Source organism: Adiantum capillus-veneris, chromosome 13 (assembly GCF_014529385.1).
Source record: "Adiantum capillus-veneris isolate H3 chromosome 13, ASM1452938v2, whole genome shotgun sequence".
Taxonomy (NCBI): Eukaryota; Viridiplantae; Streptophyta; class Polypodiopsida; order Polypodiales; family Pteridaceae; genus Adiantum; species Adiantum capillus-veneris.
The window spans coordinates 69,859,420-69,874,405 of record NC_140943.1 but is presented as its reverse complement, the minus strand read 5'-3'; the positions used below and the strand labels follow the sequence as shown (position 1 = coordinate 69,874,405).

The window sequence follows — 14,986 nt, the reverse complement described above, 5'->3', positions numbered from 1 at the left end:
ATGGTGGCAGATGGAAGCGTCAACCTCAATCGGTGGGTCTATGACAAGGTCATTGCAGTCGTTCCAAAAGACCGAGTGGTTGTTATAGGCAGAACTAGCCACTTCTCGGGCAAGGTATGGACAACAGGATTACCACAACTCCCCGCCACTTATCGACTATTAGTCCCTATAGAAAATCCTCCGCGCTTCTTCCTAAAGAGTGCCCAAGAATATCACAGCTTCAAATATACACCTGAGGATTAGGGTTATTATAACATTTTGTAACAAGGCCATTGGTATTCTTACATCAATAGAAGACGTTGATTTTTTTTTGGAAGAGAAACTGACTCTTGATAAATAATTTACTCTTGAGCCTAATTGAGATTTGGTGTTTCCTACATGCTTCACGATAGTAATTGATGCAACTAGTGCTAGGAACAGAAAGCTCGTTAATGCGTATGTGTTGCAAATAATAAACTTAGTTGTTTTGCTCAAAAGAATTGATTGATTGGTCAAGTCATTGATTAATTGTTGGTGAAGGGCCATGACTGGTTAAGTCCTGTGATTGGACTAAGTTATGATTGGTTAAGCCATGTGTTGAACTCTAAAGGACTAGATAAACCAAATACTTTAATGACTTAAGTTATTATAAGCATTGGTGTTAAAAAAATCCGGAGAACCCTCAAATTACTCCTATAGTGGAGAATCCTCGGAACGATGCTTTATACACGGAAGTTCAGGAGAAGAAATTGTTGCTCAAACAAATGCAACCACCTTCTTTTAAGGGTGAAAGTGCCAATGTGGAAAAGGATGCGGAAGTTTGGATTGAAGCTATGGACGATTATTTCTTAGCTGCCAAGACTGCACCTGCAAACCAAGCGATGTTGGGGATGTTTTGCCTTACGGGTGAAGCCAAATTATGGTGGAAACAACATTGCCGTGACATGGGAGTGTTAGAAAATTCCCAGAATTGGAGGAAAATCAAGCAAGCAGTAAAGATAAGATACTTACCCCCTGCTCATGAAGCATTAAAGATGAACGATTTCTTTAGCTTGAAGCAATACAGCCTAACCCTGGAAGAGTATTACTCAAAGTTCGTAAATCTTAGGCGTTATGCACCACCAATGACGATAGAGCAACAAGTAGCTCGATTTTGCCAAGGTTTAAGAGAACCCATTTGCTCACAACTGGAAGCCATGAAACCTACCACTGTGCAAGATGCCTTATTGCAAGCCAAACCTTTGATGAAGGAGCAAGGCTTAAGGAGGAGAGTTGAACAGAATCAGAGTTTTAATGGTGCTAGACGACCAGTAAGATTTTCCAATAATGAGAGGCAGCCACCAAGAGCCTATGCTGCAAACGTGCAAAATCCTGCAAGGTTGGATGTTCGATGCTTTGAGTGTGGAGAACTGGGACATTACCGGAAGAGATGTCCACACTTATCTAATAGAGCAGCGGTAGCAACGGAGGCAGACCGAAGACGCCACCCTATTGGAAACAACACTAGACGAGGTGGTGGACGTGGACGAGGGCGAGGGAGAGCAGCAAGGGCATTTGGAAGAGGTCAAGGTAGGAATGCACATGCACGTGTAACCATAGGAGAACCTACCATTAGTGAAGAAGAAGAAAGAGCGACTATCTATGCAGCTATTGACAACCCTGGAGCTCAACGACAATTCGTTGTTATTCAGACCCCAACCACTCATCAAGGTAAATCTTTTAACCTTCTCATCGATTGTGGCAGTACCCATTCTTTTCTATCCCCAAAATGTTTACGAAAGTTGAACCTAAACCAAAAACAAGCTAAACCTATGACAGTAGAATTGGCTAATGGGAAGACCGTAGTATCTCGACATTCTGTGGGAATCCTTGATTTTGAACTAGGAGGGCACACTACTTCAGCTTTCTTTAGAACCCTACCAGTTGGAATGTAGGATGGGATTATTGGGATGGATTGGTTATCTAAGAATCAGGCTAGCATCCATTTTGGTCAAGGTAGTTTGAGCTTTAGAGATAGTCAAGCAAGGCAAGTCAAAGTGCAAGGGAAAAGAGGGAGCCCAAAGATTCAATTAGTGAAGGCAAACCGTCTACTTAAGGGTATGAGAGCTGGTCAACAGGTATTTGTGGTCAAGTTGAATAAGGTCGATCCAAATTCAAGTGATACAAAACCCTCGTGGCTTCATGAATATTCAAATATTTTTCCTAAAGACCTTACCTCCCTTCCTCCAACCCGAGAAATTGACCATGAGATAGAGATTCTCCCAGGAAGTGAGCCCGTGTCAAAGAGACCCTACAAAATGGCCTTACCAGAGGCAATTGAACTGAAGGAGCAGCTTCGTCAACTTCTAGAACAGGGATTTATTGGACCAAGCAAATCTAGTTCGGGAGCGCCGGTACTTTTTCAGAAAAAGAAAGATGGGACTTTACGACTCTGCATTGATTATAGAGGACTAAACCAGGTAACAATTAAGAACAACTATCCTATACCCCGAATCGATGAATTGCTCGACAGGCTACATGGCTCTAAGGTCTTCTCAAAGATAGATCTAAGATCTGGTTACTATCAAATCAGAATAAAGGAATCAGATATTACAAAGACAGCTTTCAACACCCGTTATGGCCATTTTGAATTTATAGTAATGTCATTTGGTCTAACCAATGCTCCAGCTACATTCAATAGATTAATGCAGGATATCTTCAGGCCTTACCTAGACAATTTTGTCCTTGTCTTCTTTGATGATATTCTAATCTACTCAAAAGATGAACAAGAACATGAAGCTCACCTAAGGAAGGTGTTAGATATTCTTTGCCAGCATAAGCTATACGCAAAGATGAGCAAGTGTTCATTTTTCTCTCCAAGGATTGAATACTTGGGATTTATTGTTTCGCAAGAAGGAATTTCAGTAGACTTCGCTAAAGTTCAAGACATTGTTGAATGGCCTCGGCCAACTAATGTAAGTGAGCTTAGAGGATTCTTGGGAATCACAGGCTGGTACAGAATCTTTATAAAGAATTATGCGGTGATCGCTGCACAAGGAAAGAGATCCGAGCGAAGATTCAAAGAAGGCGACAAGGTTTTTCTTCGGATTCATCCAAAGAGAAGTACTTTATCGCTTGGAAAGTACAAGAATCTTAGCCCACATTATTGTGGTCCTTATGAAGTGATCAAGTGTATCGGTACTCAAGCTTACAAGTTGAAGTTACCAGAACATATTAAAGTTCATGACGTATTTCATGTGAGCTTATTAAAGGCCTATATCCCTAGTGATGATCAACTCCTAGATGATGAACATATTGTCATGCCTAACCAAAGTATCTTAGAACTCCAACCATCCAGCATTCTGGAGTCCCGAGAAAAGATTCTTCGGAATAGAATCCTCAGAGAACACCTTGTTCAATGGCAGGACTACCCTGAAGAAGATGCAACATGGGAAGATGAAGCTACCTTAGAGAAGGATTATCCTCACTTTTTCTCGAGATGAAGACATCTCGAATCCTTAAGTTGGGGAGATTGTAATGTACCCAACATTTATCCATATAAATCATTTCAGTTATTTTGCAAAGCAATTGAGATTCTCAATTTTGTGAGTCTTCATGAGTTTATCAGAGCAATCGGATTGAAAATCGGGTTCATAATCCATTTATTTATGATCTTTCTTTATGTGGAACCATAGGTTTATGTGGGAACGTAATCTATGTGTGAAGAAAAAGCTTAGAGATAGTATTTTTAGGAGAGAAAGAGAGGTAAGTCAAAATTATGATACTTCTTTCTTATCTCTTTCAAAATAGAATGGGAACTTGTAAGTATAGAGCTTTTTAAAATCGCGCATAGGATTCGTGAACGCAAAAAATAAATTTAAAAAAAAGAATTTTTTTTAAAAAAAATTATAGAGCCGCGACGACGCGCGAGCTTTTCCTTCTCCTATTCTTGAAACCTCTCAGTATTTTTAGCACCCCCCTAGTGCCTATATAAAGGACCCTTCTCCTCTCACTTTGAACACACACATCTACAGAAGCGGAAGCTCTCTCGCAACGACACGCCGGAGGAAACCTCTCTCCCTTAACCTCTCACCTTCAAGCCATCTCCATCTCCAATCGTCGACGTGCCGTCACCCTATTTGTGGACACTCTCTCTCTCTCTCTCTCTCTCTCTCTCTCTCTCTCTCTCTCTCTTCAACAACGCGCTTTTCTTTTCTCCATTCCGAAGCTATGGCTCCGAAGCGTGTAACGCGAAGTTCCAAGGACGCCCCTGCCGTTGCACCACCAAAGAAGGTGGGAAGAAGGGTGTCAATTCCGAACGTACCTGATGCGGAAGCATCAATCGATGAAGAAGTCGAAGCCGTCCAACCGCCAGCATAGGAGTTAGCCGCACGCGCTCCAAATCTGGTAAAACAAATTTATAATTATGCATAATATTCATGTTGACCGGGAAGATGAACTTAGATTTAACCTTACCTTAAACCGACCGAAAACGTGATTGTTCAATCACATGAGATGAGCATATGTTTCATGAAGTAGTAAAAGTATTGTTGTTATTATTTGATAACGAAATATTGTTGATAAGTGATTATGGTTTGACAATATGATTTTGATTGATCTTGTTGAAAGAAACATTTAGAATATGAAATACTGAAAGAAAATCTTGTTTCCAGATGGAACTCGCAGTTAGCGAGAGGAATCCGCGGTTAGCGGAAATTAAAGTTGAGGTCATCAACTTTCTTTTTTTTACCTTGCGGTTAGCAAGATGCCTTGCGGGTAGCAAGATGTCCCTTGCAGTTAGCAAAAGGGAAGTATGCGCATCTTGTGGTTAGCGATTAGGAAAAACCTTTGGAAAGGCTCTGTCGGTTAGACAGAGAAAGTTCGTGGTTAGCAGCAAAACTTGTATAGAAACTAAAGACTTTTTTTTTTGCGGATTATGGAATTCTTTAACTCTGGTTATGAAAGAATTGTTTGATGATGTTTGAAAGGATTGTACTAAAAAACTTGTATTAAGAATTAATTAAGGAACATTGTTGGATATGTCATGGTAGTAATTAGATAACATTAAAAGAACGGGTGAGTGCGGTGTGGAAAGTGGGGACTGGCTAAGGTTGCCAGTAAAGGATGGGTGGACTCGATTAGCCGAGTACTTTTCACTTTGTCTTCGTTAGTTAGAGATTTATCTCTTGTCATATTTCGGATTTAAGGATGGCGGCCGTGCCTCTTTAACGCGGGGAAAAAGGCGTTGTTTTTGAATCCTTAATATGTGAAAGGGGATTTTCTTCTCTTATAATGTAGGATCTAGAGTCCATAGAACCTCTAACCTCATTGACCTAGCTTGTGGCGTAGGGTCTTGTAACTACGAACACATCAGGTGGACGTCTTCTTCTCTTTCGTTGCTCGTATCCTTGCTTCGCATTATCAGAGTAGGGTGTCGTTAACAGATTTAGAGGATAAAGAAGGCTATCTTCCAAGTCGCCCCTATCTTTTAGGATGGGGACCTTACAAAAATCCAAGCTCGAGCATGATGGAGGCAGGGAGTAATGAGGCTATGCAAAGAAAATATGCATGCTCTTCTAAAGAGGGAGGCTGAATCAATGATTTGTTTCTTGATGATACGGTATGGGATGAGATTTATTTTTTATCTAAGAGTGTAGCAGAAGGGTATGTGTTTGGAGAACAGGAAGGTGAAGTTGGCTTGCAAGAGGTGATGGGTGTTCCCTATGGTCCATTTTTTATGGGAGGGCTTGATGATGATGGGATTGAGGATGCTACAAGTATGGAAGCAAGCATGAAGATGATGATGAAGGAGCCTACAACAAAAGAGTTTTGAGGGTGGCAAGTGGGGTCGTATTGTGCATGGAGGAGAAACCAGGGATATGGATTTAGCTAATCTCTTTAAAGAGGTATGTGTTCCATGGTTGGTGGATGTGCTTGTAGCTGCAGCTGTGCAACGGGTCATCTCTTAGTTACAGGGTTCTCTTGAGGAGATCTCTACTTTACAAGGTTGGGAGAAAGGGTTACGTATGGTTGGTGGATGTGCTTGTAACTGTAGCTGTGCAGTGGGTCATCTGTTAGTTACAGGGTTCTCTTGAAGAGATCTCTACTTTACATGGTTGGGAGAAAGGGTTAGGTATGTGGAGTGAGCATGATGATGTACAATATGGTGCTTTGTTGGGAGCAGGTTGGATATAGATGGATGGCCGTAGTGGTAAAGATATGATGGGCACATTTTATATGCATGGCTGGTTATGTGTTTGGGTGCGACATTACTGGGAGTCATATGGATGGATGGATACACTCAATGCTAAGTGTTTGATCTAGATCACATCTATTTAACAATGAAGGGGGTTGGGCAACCCACTTGAGAAGAGGCAACAAGAAGCAGGAATAAAACTTTGTTCATATGATATTGTTTTTGGTGTTTGCTCAAAATCTTATGTAGTTTTGCTATTCTCAAGTTCAATAAACATGCTTGTGGTTGAACATAAATGTTCAACAAGGGGTCTAGGCAATGATGGTGCAACTAAAATGAGTCAATGCTATGAAGAGGATAAGGCAAGGCCATGGGTGTCTACAGGTGCAAGCAAAGGTGGTAAAGTAGATATGAAAGTCAAGGGCAATCAGGTGGATCTAGAGGTGTATGCATTATGCAATTATTTAGGCCAAGGTGCTATGCTAGAGGGATTTTTAAAGGTGTATCATCATAGGGTTCAAAGTGTTGAAATGGAAATGCAGATGGTAGTCTTCAAAGTTCTTCACAGGCTAGTCCAAACGGCATGTCAATTGGAGGTATACAGTTCAAGTTATGTGAGTTTTAAGAAAAAAGTGCTTTGCAGATTCCAGATTGGATAAGTGCAGGTGGATGATCAGAGATGGAGAGAGTGGATAGATCTAAAGTGCTTGATTTATGGAGCATGTTGGCCTTTTCAGATCGGCAATTAGAGCTTAAATGACCAAGATATGGGATGTCAAAGTTTTTCTAGGGGCTAGTCCTGAACCACTTTGATTGCCTCAAAAAGCATGCCATCAATGGTTTTTTTAGCTTGTCTGGGTTTGTAGAGGTGGTATGGAACATATGGAGCTAAGCAGAAGTGACGGCTCCTCAGTCAAAGATGCAAGCACAAAGATATGCCCTATTGAAGTTGATAGATACTAGCATGGTTGGGAATCTAGTATATTTTTCCATTTTGGGGATCGACATTCAAGGTCATGGGAAAGTTGGAATGCAAAGTAAGTGTTAAGAGTTGGAGTCAGGAATTGGAACTTTTGGTGGGTTTTACAGTGGGTCAATCTTACAAGTGAGCAAGAAAGGGGAGGTCTTCAAAGTGGTGTAATTTAACAAAGCTTGGTGGTGATTATTTTAACCCCCAAGGGGGTGCAAGGAATACAGAGCTGCCACATGGCATGGGTAAAAATCCACATGCATCGTTGCGCACTAGGAATCAAGGGTATATATAGAAACTGGAAGCATGGCCATTAGTAACTGGAAGCTTGTTCTAATGAGGGGCCATAAGTCCTCCTCCCTTTTTATTGGATACAAGGTGGGTTGCCCCAGTAGCGCCAGGCGCTACTGCTAAAGAATGGAGGGCCTTCCCATGTGTTGGGAGAGGGAGATAAGGATGAGGTGTCGGCTAAGGGCACTTCCCATGAAAACATGCTAAAATAGGATCGGTTGATGAAGGAGAGAGTTGCTAAAAATGTAAAACCCCCCTAATAAGATGCTCCTTTTACCTTTTGTAAGGGCCTTTTTCCTCGACAAGTCTATAGGAAGCCGTGAGAGCTATGTATGGTGTTTTTGGTGGAATCAAGCTCCATTGCTCCTCCATGTTGTCTATTCCCCCACCCCCTTTTTATCTTTTGGCTGCTCTTTGGTGTATCGGTGCCGGTGTGTGGGTGTACCCCGAGCCATTTTTGTGGTGGAGAGAGAGAGAGAGAGAGAGAGAGAGAGAGAGAGAGAGAGAGAGAGAGAGAGAGAGAGAGAGAGAGAGATTGATTGATTGATTGATTTATCGTCCACGTAGGTCATATATGACCCATGGGACCGTCACAAAAGACATTACATCGACTCATTGCTTCTAAGTGAAGCCATCGGATACATATCAGTTAAGGACTGAGGGTCCAATCATCGGGGTAAAAGAAAAAAGAGGGAAAAAAGGAAACAAGATCTAGGGGGGGTTGGATAGAGCCTTTTTAGGGGTTCGAAATTCTTGAATGATGGATTTACCACCTCGATAGACTACCCATTTACCTTGCTTGCGAGCTTCGTGCACCGTCTTGAGCTCGCTCTTTTTTATCTTCAATTGATTTGTTGTCAGCTCCTCATTGATCCAAATCTTTGTCCCTTTGAGGAGTCGGGCTTGTCGTAGTAGCTGCATTTTATCCTCTCTGTCTTTAAAAGTGAGAAGACAGTGTTCGGGTGGCACTTGCCTGTGTGTGTCGTTGATCCAAGAAACCTTTTCAGGTTTGATGTTGATTGGTTGAAGGATGTCATTGAGCTTGGTGATCGCTTCCTCGAGAGTGTCCTCAATAATGCACCATGGAGAGGGGAGCCCACCAATTCGAACCTTGAGGGCATTTTCTTCTTGAAGTTTTTGTTCGCGGAACTCTGTTGTCACGCAAGTCTGTACTTTGGCAAATGTGGCCGTTTGGGCTTGGGTGACCTTTGATTCGACTTCTTTTACTTTGTTGGTGGCAAGCTCGACCATGGAGTCAAAGCGTGCCTCAAGCTTGCTGATGCGAGCTTTGAGGTCGCGGTTCTCCTCCATTACTCGATCGAGGGCTACTTGGAGTTGTCTGATCTGAGTGAACTTGCTCGGGGCTGCTACGATTGCTGCGAAGCTTGGTCGGCTCTTTGCGGAGGGCTTAGGAGTGTTCATTCTTGGAGTAGGTTGACTGCCGTGGGAACAAACCCTAGGCAGGGATTTGTTTGAATGAATTTAGGTGGTTCCAAGCAAAGCCCGGATCGGGACAGGCCAATAAGGCGAGTCGGGGTAGACGACGAGGCTGTACTTGCGGGAGAAGTAGGCTCGCCAGGGGAGAAGCAGGCTTGTCGAAGAAAGGGTTTGTGGAGAAACACGCTCGCCAGGGGCAGGCTAGTTGCGGGCTTGCCGGGGGCAGGGCTGTGACTTGACGCCCCGCCACAGGGTAGCCCCTCGCCACGAGAGAGAGAGAGAGAGAGAGAGAGAGAGAGAGAGAGAGAGAGAGAGAGAGAGAGAGAGAGAGAGAGAGAGAGAGAGAGAGAGAGAGAGAGAGAGAGAGAGAGAGAGAGAGAGAGAGAGAGAGAGAGAGAGAGAGAGAGAGAGAGAGAGAGAGAGAGAGAGAGAGGTGTTGTGTGTAGGTGGTTTGCGTGATAGAAGTAGTGCAAATGGTGCACGGATGTGATTCTGTGGTGAGTGTGTGTGTTTGACGACGTGCAACCGAGGGTGTGTCATTTTGAAGGTGTTTCTTGAGAGGAGTGGGTGTTGTGAGTACCCTGGGCTATAGAGAGGCAACTTGGTGTGTTTCTGTGTGAGGTCCCATTCCCCATCTTCAATGTCATTGTAGCTAGATCTACCACTCACTCATAGTGCATGTCCAATGGGTAAGTAGGATGAAATCCATCATGATGACATGCATTTGAATACACTTGATAGGTTTCATACATCTTTATACATACCTTTCCACCAATACCTCTCTTTCATTTTAGTAAAGGTGGCCCATACACCTCTGTGTCTAGCATAAATAATCTCGTGAAACTTTCTGATAAGCTCATTTTGAGTATCCTTATCATTCATAACTCTCAATGGCATCCCATTTCTTTGTTTTGGATGCTTCCACCAGTACCCATCTTTCAAAAACTCTCTATAGGCCTTTCTATGCATTCTTTTGAATGCTTGATCAGTCCACCCTTCTTGCCTTGTCAAAGTGCTTAGATAGCATCCAATGAGAAACCAATCACCTTGATATAGGTCCTCCATAAATGACACAAAGGACTTAACCACATACACATTTTTCCTAAAAACCCATATCTCGCTTTATCAGCTTTACTTAGCTTTTTAATTGACCTTGTCAGTACTCTCCGACTGGAGAAGACAATCCTATTGGACTTAGCAAAATTGGTTGAACAATGCTTTAAAAGAAAATTATCGCCCTTACCATATAAATGGTTGTCTACTGAAAGCACATGGATCAAACCACAACTGGCTGTTGAATTTCAAAAGCTTTAACAGGATTGGTTTATAGTAGGGCTGTATAAAAGTTCAAATTGTCTCACTCTTTTATGCAAAAACTTGTCTTGGAAAACAGCTCACTCTTCGATTTTCGGGAGGAATTCACACCACTTAACACCTCTCTGTATGAGGTCACTAATATGATTTCAAAACATCTAGATAAATTGGGCTATTTTCTTTAAGATACCAAACTTCTAATACTTTTTCCCACTTATAAACTACACAAACATAAATTCAGATGGATATATGATTCCTCAAATGATATTTTTACTAACATTACCAAGGATATCACCCTTTACCTTGACTGAGTACTTTCATAATTTGAATTTGTCTGCACCTCTAAACAAAAAATCTGCTCTAACTTTCTCCAAATACATTGTAACTCTTTTTGTCTAGTAAAAAAATCCACAAAAGTTACTCTTAACCTCCCTAAATAGATTTTCCATCTCTTCGCAGCCGATATTACTCAATGCTATGAGAACATACACCTGGAAGGAGAATTAGGATTGAAAGATGTTCTATTTACAGATAATTAAGCTTGCCTTTAAGCATGCTAGGAAGAATGGTTTCTTCTACATGTCTCTCTCCAAAAAACCTAGATGAATCAAGGAAACACAATCTTCTCATCCCTTACACTTCGATGAGGAGAAACTATTTAAAAATATATCTTGGGTCCTTGATAATTGCACTATTCTCTTCGGAGGATAGTGCTTTAACCAAAGCTTGGGAATTCCCATGGGTTTTCCCTGCTCACCTCTTATGTGTAGTTATGTGTAGTTTATACTTGGCCTTCTTTGAATACAAATGAATTTTCAAAATCATGAGTGACAAAAGCAGCTATCATAAACTTTCACTAGTCAAACATACTTATAGATATATAAATGACATATTGAGCCTCAACAATAAAACATTCTCGGAAGAAATCAATCATATTTACCCTAACTGCCTAAAAATAGAACCAACATATGGACAAGGGTTTAATACATCAACCGACTTCTTTTCTACTTTGGTACAATTCCTTAACTTTACAATTACACTTCATAACCCATGTGTGGGAGGCTATGACCAACGATTTACTTAGAAGAGGGACCTATTAGATATCCCACCCATTGAGTTCATAAAAAAGAACATTAATCAACCACATAAAGCTACTCTTAGTACTTGCATCGGCCTCCTATACTTGATAGTATACTCCTCTTCTAACTCCTTCTTAGCATGGGAAGATATTAGGATACTTATCCACAAATTTTGCCTTAATGGATTCATGAGAAGTGACATATTTAACAAAATAAAAAAATTCTCTTTCTCAAAATGTCAGGCTTGGCTTACATTTCAACCATACTAACCTCATTTCTCTAATTAGATAGTAGGCCCATTCACAATGGGCCTACTATCAACCCATTGTGTATGGTGCCTGGGAGATGGCGGGTACACACACACACACACACACACACACACACACACACACACACACACACACACACACACACACACACACACACTTACTTAAGTACTTCTACAACTAATATTTAAACCCAGTTAAAAAAATTTGACTCTTTTGGTTGGGTTTAGGACTTCTTTACCCCCACAACCCCTCAAAAATATATTTAACCCCCCCCCCCCCCCCCCCCCCCCCCCCCCCCCTTCCTTTTGTGGGAGTGGCCCCTTAAAGCATAACTTTGTTAAAGCCTCTCAAAGGCACATTGAAAATGGAACAATACCCCATAATAAATTGGTAGGTACTTCTGGGTATTGTGGTAAATGATATTGGGAATATCGAGTTGTTCACGCCTGTCGCTTACCGTATATACCTCACATATGAGCTCTATGCACCTGCATGCTGCATGATGATGTTCTTCATCCCTTCTCTCCCGCTCAGTTCCCCTATGGGGCCATGACGTCTGTCGCTTGAAGCCATACACTCTGGAAACTGAGACAATTTCAATAACGCTGGTCTGCATCATTATCAAAGCACTACATAAATGTGAGGATGGCACTGCATCCCTCACTTAGTCTCTTTTTGTGTGGTGTTTGTGTTGGTATAAAGAGAGATTGAGGGCTTTCTTTGGAAAGCTTGCCTACTGTCTAACTATGGAGCTTGTGGAAAAAGAGGGAACTTCCCAGGTCCGCATTCTGTACAAATTTTTTTAGTAGACGTTCTGGTTGTATATGGTTTGCAGGGATATTTTCTAGACTAAAGTAAGAAAGATGGCATGGCTTGAGATTTAGCAGCCACGAGCATTTACATCAAACTAAGTTTTGAACTTACGTTCTGTCTCTGGTCTTTTTTAACAAAGCTGGTTTCTTAATACAGTGTTCGATTGAATTTCTTTTGATTTAACTTTGGGGCGTAAAAGGCACTTGGCCTGAGCAGGTTAATGAGGTTTGCATAGATTTTTGAAGGGATTTTTTCACATCCCAAATATGTTTTATGACTACATGGGTATAGGTTTCTTTACACTAAGGCTTTGACTGGCATTCATCGAAAAATAACTAGAATTCTTTCCATCTTTTTTATGTTTAGGGGTAACTGACATTAGGTCGTACCCATGCACTTCACGTGCAATCATGGCAGTATGTCTGAGGCATATGATGTGTGCTTGTAGTTATGCCTACTGACTCATTATGTTGGGCTTTTAGTTGCAGGTTAGTGGTAGTGGTATATATAGTGGATAAGGACTAGGCCATAAGCAATTAAAGAGGGAGCCATGTCATTCTCAGTTCCCCCCTCAAGTGTGCACTGCACGGGTGGCTCTTGGTACTATGCTATCGTCCGTTGGTGGATCTATGGTGGTGCATCGACTGGTCAACATCATTCAGCACTGACTATGGATGATGGTGGCAATTTGTTGGCACCCGACTGGGCCGAGTTCACGTAATGAGGGCCCAAGTGGTCCCCTCTTTTTCATGGAGGAGCAAATGAACTTCTAAATTGGAACACGGATAGGTGGTTGGCCTCCCAAGAGGGGTGCCCCATGCAACCGTGCACAATGGTTACTAAAGTGAACTTACATGTGTTTGATGGGGAAAAACTTGCTAAAATTGTAAAAAACGCCCTATAAGGGGCCATTTTCTGCAGTTTTGGGGACTTTTTTGCTCAATAACCTATAGACGAGTCGAATAGATTGTAAAAGCGTGTATGTGGTGTTTTGGGACGAATCAAACTCCATAGCTTCTCCATTTTTTTGTCTCTTCCAACCTCTTCTCTGCTTCATCTACATTGTGTTGTGGTGCCAATGTGTGTGGGCATGTGTACCTCCCATGCCATTTTCAATGTGCGCGCACACACACACACACACACACACATAGAGAGAGAGAGAGAGAGAGAGAGAGAGAGAGAGAGAGAGAGAGAGAGAGAGAGAGAGAGAGAGAGAGAGAGAGAGAGAGAGAGAGAGAGAGAGAGAGAGAGAGAGAGAGAGAGAGAGAGAGAGAGAGAGAGAGAGAGAGAGATTTTGTGTGCGGTGATGGTGTGTGGGATTGAAGCATTGAGGATGACACATGGATGTTGAATTTGATAAGGGTGTGTGTGTTTGTATTCTGTGTGCAATCGAGTGTGTGCTTATTGAGAGGTGTGTCATTTTGATGGTGCACCCAAAGTGAGTTTGTGCTATGAAGAGGGCAAAGCAGAGATATATGTGCTTACAAGTGCATGCTAAGGTGGTAGAGCAGATACGAAGGTCAAGGTGGTAGAGGAGATACAAAGTGCATGCTAAGGTGGTAGAGCAGATACGAAGGTCAACGGCACAAAGGTTGTTGCACAAGGTTATTTGAGCCAAGGTGCTCTGCTATGGGGCCTTTCAGAGGTGGTTGGTTGAAGGGTTCAAAGTGTTGAAATGCAAGTGCTAAGTGTGGTTTTCAAAGTGTTCCTCAATTGGAGATATGGGGTGCAAGATATTGTAGTTTGAAGGTGGAGGTGGTTTGAAAGTCCTTGCTAGATTGGACAACGCATGTGGATGGTCAGAGTGGGGGTGATTGAATAGATCTAAAGTGCTTGATTTATGGATCATGTTGGTCTTTTCAGATTGAAATCAAAGTCAAAATGGCCAAGTTATGAGCATATGAAATTTTTATCGAGGGCTAGCTCTATGACTTTTTTATCACCGCAAGAGATGTGCCATTAAAAGTTTTTGTTGAGCTCACCAAGGTTTGCAGAGATGGTATGCAATATAGACTAGTTGGAAGTGACAAAGTAGCACTTGGAGTTATGTGCACGGAGTTATGCCCAATTTTGGTGGATAGTAACGATGGTGGGAGAGATGATTTTTTTTTCATTTTGGGGCTCGCCATTCAAGGTCGCAAAGAAGTAATGCACATCAAGTGTTGGGTAGGAGTCGGAGTGGGGAACCCAAGGTTTTCGTGGGGTTTTACAATGAGTTGATCTGATAGGGGAGCAAGAAATTGGAGCAGCTCAAAGGGGCAATGTTGAAATTTCTTTTATGTTGTGTAGGAGTTCCAAGTTTTTGCACCCAAGGGGGGCAGTTGGCCAAAGGATGCCACATGGCATTGTATTAATCCCACATGGGGAATGCGGACCAAAGTGGTAGTAGTATATATACTGGGTGAAGACTAGGCCATATAAAATCAAAGAGGGAGGGAGAGAGAGAGAAGAGCCATGGCGTCGTCAATTCTCCCCTCACGTACGTGCTACACTAGCGGCTCTTGGTGCTGCACTGTCATTTGTTGGCAGCTTTGTGGTGGTGCATCAGTCAATTGGCGCCATTATTTCGCACTGACTGTAGAGGGTGGCAACGATTTGCTGGCACCCAGCTGAAACGAGTTTATACGATGGGGGCCCAAGAGATCTCCTCTTTTTCATT

General features: G+C 42.2%; 1 protein-coding gene and 1 pseudogene across 1 annotated transcript; one reads left to right on the top strand and one right to left on the bottom strand.

Moving 5' to 3' along the window:
* Positions 1 to 3,461, top strand: LOC147444219 (uncharacterized). Its single transcript, XM_086528083.1, has 3 exons — positions 1 to 114; positions 720 to 1,689; positions 1,975 to 3,461. Exons 1-3 carry the CDS (start codon positions 1 to 3, stop codon positions 3,459 to 3,461), a joined length of 2,571 nt encoding a protein of 856 aa, XP_086384209.1.
* A 4,811-nt stretch (positions 3,462 to 8,272) lies between these two features.
* Positions 8,273 to 8,837, bottom strand: LOC147444218 (uncharacterized; annotated as a pseudogene).
* Positions 8,838 to 14,986: the final 6,149 nt, after the last annotated feature.